The sequence below is a fragment of the Drosophila hydei genome, unplaced genomic scaffold (genome assembly GCF_003285905.1).
Source record: "Drosophila hydei strain 15085-1641.00,03,60 unplaced genomic scaffold, DhydRS2 tig00000060-arrow-pilon, whole genome shotgun sequence".
NCBI classification, from domain to species: Eukaryota; Metazoa; Arthropoda; class Insecta; order Diptera; family Drosophilidae; genus Drosophila; species Drosophila hydei.
This window is the reverse complement of record NW_022045656.1, coordinates 4304834-4312222: the sequence shown is the minus strand read 5'-3', so window position 1 is coordinate 4312222 and position 7389 is coordinate 4304834. Positions and strand designations below refer to the sequence as shown.

At 42.8% G+C, this 7389-nt stretch overlaps 2 protein-coding genes across 2 annotated transcripts; both read left to right on the top strand.

The window, feature by feature from the left end:
• Positions 1-3621: 3621 nt before the first annotated feature.
• Positions 3622-4855, top strand: LOC111594909 (putative gustatory receptor 59d). Its single transcript, XM_023308399.2, is given in 3 exon segments — positions 3622-4248; positions 4251-4634; positions 4693-4855. Coding segments are annotated over 3 exon segments (1173 nt in total). The 3' UTR covers position 4855.
• A 187-nt stretch (positions 4856-5042) lies between these two features.
• On the top strand, positions 5043-6274 carry LOC111594919 (putative gustatory receptor 59d). The gene is made up of 2 exons (XM_023308410.2): positions 5043-6059; positions 6122-6274. Exons 1-2 carry the CDS (start codon positions 5043-5045, stop codon positions 6272-6274), a joined length of 1170 nt encoding a protein of 389 aa, XP_023164178.2.
• Positions 6275-7389: the final 1115 nt, after the last annotated feature.

Here is a 7389-nt window from a genome sequence, read left to right as displayed (position 1 = left end):
CATGCCCAAACACAGCAGGCATATTCGTAGAGATTTTGCCGAACATCAATTTGTTTTCAGTTCCAGTCCGTAACGGAGCTGCAGGCTTCACACATACATCAGTTATTGCTCACAGTTTCTTTCAATACACCAAAATGAACAACTTGTAAGTGCCCGACTATATTTAGTTGTTAGATAACTAAGTCAACTAAACCTCAGCGTGGTCAACTGGATGAAGTGCCATGGCACCGAAACTCCGCCGTACAATGCACCGCGCGTCTCGCTGCTGCGCCCGATGACCTCGGAGCTGCAGAGCTTGCAAAAGCTGGCCCAGGAAGCTAGACGCCAGCAGATGAACAGTTTGGTCATCAAGGAGAAGGCCACCTATGACGCCGAGCTGAGAAGCACTCTGGGCAAGTCCTTTGTTCAGGACGATGTCTGCGATCGACAGCTGTGCGCTGGCTTTAGCAATTACCGTGATAAAAAGGCGTTCATTTAATTTCCATTTTCAATTAACAGTTATTTGCGTTTAATAATAAATATGAACTGCGGAACACAACAGAGATTAGATACTTTTAACGAAATTCGGTGTAGACATATGTATTTTATATTAAATTTATAGTTTTTCAACACTAAACCGTAAAGCTTCTGTATAGTATAATACTGTAGAGGTTACGTTCTGCAACACTAGCAAACAGTATTGCGAATTTCAGAATTTTAAATGTATAAAATGCTAACAATACTACCACGATATATCTACAGCAGTGTTGGAAAACGAAAAAAATTATTTATATAAAATATTCACACACAATTTCATCACAGCGCATTCACTGATAACGAAGTAATTGAATATGAATATTACAAGTTTCAACACAGCTTTTGCTGCTAAAATATCGTTGTACAACACTGTCAATTACGCAACGAAAGTTTCTTCATTTATCAGCAGTAATACGTACTAATTGTGCACGCCTTGAAATTTTTAGCAACAATCATTAACGCGAATCTAACCGCCCATCCGGCCAATGGGGCGTAACTGCTTTAATTACACACAAATTATTTTGCAATGAGGCTGCAAAATTAGGGCAAAATGAATTGCATTTATTTGCGTAAAACTCAGCAACTCAGCAACTCGGCTACTCAACTACTCAGCTCACCTTTCGCATGTTTGAGCCCGAACTTTTTGGGGCGATTAAATCTGTGGAAAACTGAAACTTATTCGGTCAGAACTAGCTGCAAATGTCAGCGTTAAGCAAAATACTCTACTCTAAGAGGATAAACTTCGGATGGTTGGTTGGTTGGTTGGGTCACAGCGTTCGATTTGGATGCCTGTTGATGATGCTGCTGCTGCTGTCCCAATTTGCACCCTTTTCAATGCAATGTGTGAAATATGTGAAGCACTTGATGCGACACACCTACTATACGCCCACAAGATGGCAAGGGTTCCTATTGTTGTTTGTTGGTCAAATTGTCGTAAATTAGTTTTAACACCTGACTGAGTGGCTTTTCGAGTGGTTGCCATCTAAGCTGGTCTCTCTCGCTCTGTATGGACGTGTGTGTGTGCCTGTCCATTCGAGTTTTCTCAACAAGTTTAGGCTACTTTGGAGCCTTGGCTGTCAGCTTGCGGACAGCAACGATCCGTTGGCGACAACCCTTTTGGGTCCGCCCTCCCAGGGCTGACTTTGTCATTTGTTTTGTGGTGTGTGAAATTAATGTAATCGTATTTTAAGCATAAACTATGTAAGAACATTGCTTTTCAATTAGGTTGCATGCCGAACAGCTGTCCGACCGAGCCAAAGGAGTTTCGCATTGAGTGCCAACTTCTGGAAATGCCATCGAACCAATGAACCAAACAACTTGGCTAAAATGAGCTGGCAAGTGCTTGTAGTTTGGGCTGGTAAGGTAAAGGTAAGTACGGATTACCCGCAGCTGATGAGTAGCTTAACCTTGCTGACACTGACACTCCGACCGACCGTTCCAATTTGGACAAGCAAATTTCGTTAAAAATCCCATCATAAAAACCGGACCAAATGCTGCACAAATCCAAATGCTGTAAAAATACAACGAAAACATTTGGGTCACTTCGTTTTTCTCGCATTTCTTGTTCGTTTTTCGTTTATTTTATGGCAGCTTTCAAAGTTTTTACTCATTGCCCGTTGGCTGTCGAGCTGTCCACCTGGACAAGCGGAGCAGCTGCAGCCGCAGTCACAGCCGCAACAGCTCTCGCCAAGGTGGCAATAAAATAAATGGCAGCACTTTCGGTTTTACCCGCACAAACCAACACAGCTAACGAAAAAGGCAATTTGGGGAAAGGTGGATGCGATGCCGTATACGCCATATATCAAAAGGCGGAAGAGTAGAGCACATAAACCAAAGCTCCACAAGAAAAGCAATAAGAGAAAAAGAGAGAGAGCGAGAGCTTAGCTGGTAGTCAGAGTCAGAGTCTGAGTCGGAGTTGCAGTTGGAGTTGGAGTGAGATTTGCTCCAGAGTTGGCTAGCGGCAAATATTTGCGGTATTTTCACTTGCCCACTGAGTGGTTTATGACTCCTTATGGCGCCTGCAGCTAGTAGTTTGTATTATTGTTGCTGCTATGGCCAGGTAAATCCAAACACTAAAAGGCACTACTACTCTTGGGTATTTGCAAGCTGCCACTTTCGCCTTGAGCTGCTCAGGTGACTGACTGGCACTGCGCTTAAGATTAATGCCCGGCCAAGGGGACGGCGACGGCGACGGCGACGGCAACATCCGCAGCTCATTGTTCAAAAATATTGACAATGTAGCCAATGCGCACGAATAAAACATAATATTGAAAGGAGAAACGTAATTTCTAAACGGATTACGAAAAGCTTTAAAGCAAAGCCAGCGACAGCGACAAGGACAACGACAACGACAAAGACGGCGACGCCAACATGAAAAATGAATTGCAAAGAATTGAAAAGGAACGGCGAAGAAAATGAGAAGAAAAGCATGGAAAAGCACAGCGAGTTTTCATTTATGAGGCACTTGGCGCGCTACTTACACACATGAGCAAAGGCTCAAAGCTGTAAAATATGTGAAAAATGAACGGAAATACCGCAACGACGAGGCGGAAATGAAAAATACACGTACAAAGATGCCACAAAATGGCCGACGAAAGCCTCAAATCAAAGAGCTCTCAATGTATGTGTGTGTGTGTAATGTCTATGGGTTGTGAAAGTTATTGTCGCATATGTATATGCCCTGACATACGAACTGTAATTAATGACAGCCAAATTGATGAGAGATGTAAGTGGGGATAACAAAGCACGTTGCATCGAAGATAGGAAGGATTTTATTACGCCAGTTGTAAGGAGTATATACGTTTCACATATGTATATATATATATATATATATATAATAAATAAGTAATACTAATAAAGATGTCTTCAAAAGCTTTGAAACTAGAGTCAACCAGAGTTGTTTAGATTTTTTTATGCTACTTTGAGCGTGTATGAACGCGTATTATGCAGTCAGTAACGTTCCGCTCAGTTCGGTTTATGTAATGCAATGCCAAATAAAAAATAATAATTGCCACTGCGCAGTCAACCCACTGTTAGTTATTTGTAGTTGAGCTCAATCACTCCTTATGTCGGGACGTTCAGTATTGTAGTGCTAAGCGCTAAGCTATGTTCGACCTGATCAATTATATGCTTCGATTCGGCTACTATTATTCACTGTTAATGGGCTTGCTCAATTTTGAGATCGATTGGCGAACGGGTCGTGCGCAAATCACACGACGAGCCTCGATCTACGCCGCTATCGTGAACGGTATTAGCGTTTACTGGCTGCCCCGGCTGTGTGGCACGCATGTGGTGGCTTCCTTGTGGCCGCAGGCAAAACATTTACACGAATACTTGTACCTAGTGATGCTGGGTGGGCGTGTGCTTTGCGTGTGCGTGACGCTGCTAACGCGTTGGACGCATCGCCAGCAATTCATTCATCTTGTGAACGCCGTCCAACGCCTGACCCAACGGAAGCCCCACGTGAAGCGATTGTGGAGACGCGGTGTCATAAGCAAAGCTCTGAGCGCATTTCTGTTGGACGTTTTACAATCGGGCGTCCTCATACAACAGATTTACGAAAACCTCACAGTTCAATTGATACTCATTGTCTTGGTGGTGCACATACTCTCAGTGCTGGTCAATATCATAATAGCCCACTACTACTTCAGTCTGCTCAACATTCATGCTCAGTATAGTCTGCTCAATCAGGAATTGCGCTCAGCACTGGCCGAGATACGATTGCTGGAGTTTGAGTGCAGTTTGTGTTTGCTATCAAGTGCTGTGCCCTGGCCGATCAGCTGGAGACGATAGCCGGAACCCAGTCTCAACTACAAGAACTGCTCCAAACTCTAACCAGCTCCTTTGGCCTGCAAACCGTGCTCTTGACCATCAGCTACTATATGATGGGCGTAGCCACGATCTACTTAGCTTTCTGCGAGCTGACAGGCGCTGTTCTTCTAGACTGGAACGTATGCAATTTACTTCTACTGAGCTGCCAATTCGTATGCTACTTTACAGACATTTACATATCAGTCAATATAATGTACTCCCTGCTGGATGCGCACGCTGAGATGTTGCGGCTGCTCTCAGAGAACACGATCTTTGCTCCGGGCCTGGACGAGCGACTGGCAATTGTGGTAAGACAATTGAAATAAAATTTACTAAACATGAAATCATCTTTACGTTTTCATATAGTTCAACAGCTTTCAGCTGCAGCTGGCATGGAACCCACTGAAGATCCCTGTGCTGGGACTCTTCAATATGGAGAAGTCGAAATCAGTTGCTTTGGCCAGCTCAGTGGTAACCAGTTCTCTGGTTCTGATACAAAATGATTTCAAAAATTCATATTTATATTAACTGCGACCACCTTCAATAAACAAATGGACAGACTGGACATAATTATATTAAAAGCTCATCCAATAGCTAAATAGAGTCACTCCATTAAGGAATTAGTTGTTTTCAGGTTGTCATATCAGCTAATCAGTCGATTGCATCTAAGGGGCCCACAGACAATTGGAAAGTGCAATTCACATCAGTGCCACAAAATGGTTGAACCGACGAAGTATATGCTACGCATGGTGTATTTCTACTCGCGGCTTCTTGGCGTCCTCAACTTTGATATTGATGTGACAACGGGTCGAGCGCGCATCACGCGGCGAGCATCGATATACGCAGCTTTAGCAAATGTTGTGCTCTTCAGCTTTTTTATCTTGTTGAGTAAAAGTGAGCTAATGGAGACGATGTGGTCCAAAGCGGATGTGCTACACGAATACCTCTACCTGGTCATCCACGTGACGCGAGTGAGCTGCGTGCTGGTCACTTTGCTCAGTCGCTGGTGGCAGCGCCAGCACCTGATTAAACTAATAAATGAGCTCAGTCGAATGGCTTGGCGGAAACCTGAAGTTATGACAATGTGGCGACGAAGAGTTATTATGAAATGCGTGAGCATTTTTATGTCGGAAGTCTCTCAAGTCGTACTAACCCTAGTTTTCTTCCAAAACTACATGACAATTTACTTGGCCATCAGCATTGGTCTCTTGTATACGCTGACAGCCTTAGTCAATGTCATCATCTCACATATCTACTTTATAAATCTGAATGTCTATTGTCACTACTGTCTGCTCAATCAAGAGATAAGGGCAGTGTTCGCAGAGGCCCAATCCCTGGAGGCTGAACATAGTGAGGCTGCTCGCATGAGAAGATGCTGCCATCTGGCCGAGCACTTGGATGGCATAGCCCGAACGCAATCTCAATTGCAAAACCTTCTACAAAGTACAGCTCGCATCTTCGGTATTCAGAGCCTGTGTGTAGCCGCCATTCTTTACAGTTCCGTGATGGCTACCATATACTTTAGCATTGTTGGCTACAACGGCGTGAATATTTCTTCCAGTTGGAACTTAACAAACGTGCTTCAGTTTTTCGAAACCACCGTCTACTTTGCGGATATTCTGATTACCATGGACAATCTTTATATTATTCTAGATGTTCATGCAGAAATGTTGACCTTGCTACAACAATTCGCCACACTGGCACCGGGCCTAGATGAGCGCTTTGAGGTGGTGGTAAGTGAAGCTCATGTCCATGCTTGAGTTACCTGATCTAATGGATTGTGCTTTGCTTTCAGTACGAAAGCTTTCAACTGCAACTCGCGCGCAACCCACTAAAATTGAAGCTCTTTTATTTCTATAAAATGGATCGGTCGACAGCAGTTGCCATGCTCAGCTCAATAGTGACTCACTCCCTGGTCCTGGTTCAATATAAACTACAAAATAGCTAATAGCATACTCACAATTTGTACTTAATATATCTGTACTGATATTTAGTTATGCATTGAGAACATTCAGTTTGGAATTAGAGATAAGCCCTTTGCTTGCCTCTTCAACATCTTTACCCCAGGCAATGGATAATGTCATTCAAGTTCGCTGACTCCTTGCCTCCATGAAATCGGATATCGGTTTGAATACAGATCGTGCATAAGTCACCACCACAATCTTATGTTGGACATGATTTGTTTTTTGAGTCACAGTCAACTGATGCAAATTCATCTTCCAATAGAGTAAAATCATCTGCTTGATGAATAAGCCAGTCAATCTCTGGTTGCAATGCCAGCAGCTTACTGTAGCAGTTGAAGTACTACTGCAATTTCATTGGCAGGCGAATGCTAATCGAGATTCATGAAAATTAAAGAAATATCTGTTGACTTCTCTCTCGCCCATTGGCATTTGAATAAATTTAATTGACATTTGAATACATTTAAATAATCAATTTGGATGGAAATGACGAGGCGATCATCGATATAAGCTCTCGTCACAAATGGATCTTAATACTGATTGAGCAACTCCCTGTGCCCTAATACAAACGCTTTAGTCCATACATACATCCTCCATTGTGATCAGTTTCTAATGGTGGCCTTTGGGAGGCTGGTCTAAAGGAAACCTTAAATCATGGAAATACAATGAGGGAGGAAGCTGAACATTGAAAGGCTGCAATTATGATCAAATGGTCGCACGAATGAAGCATATTGCCAGATATCAATGCGTGTTTCATTATAATTACCAACTAGAACATATGTCCTGAATATTTCACCCACTCATAGACTAAAGATTGCAATCACTTCTAATCAAATTTTTTTCAGATCGAAAGACTTACGCTACAAGTCAATTGCAATCCATTAAAGAGTCCAATTAAAGGACTCAAATATGTTCATAGAATCTATCTATAAAATTTGAACTTTAAAGTGAAAAGCAAGCTTTGACAATCAGTCTAATACACCAGCCAAAAATTCCATTCGAGTTTATTGGTTACAGGTAGCTTAAAGCTATTGCTTTAAAGGGGATTTTATCGACCTGACAAGACTCGGCGCGTGTGTGGCTTTGTGTGTGAGGGGCTGCA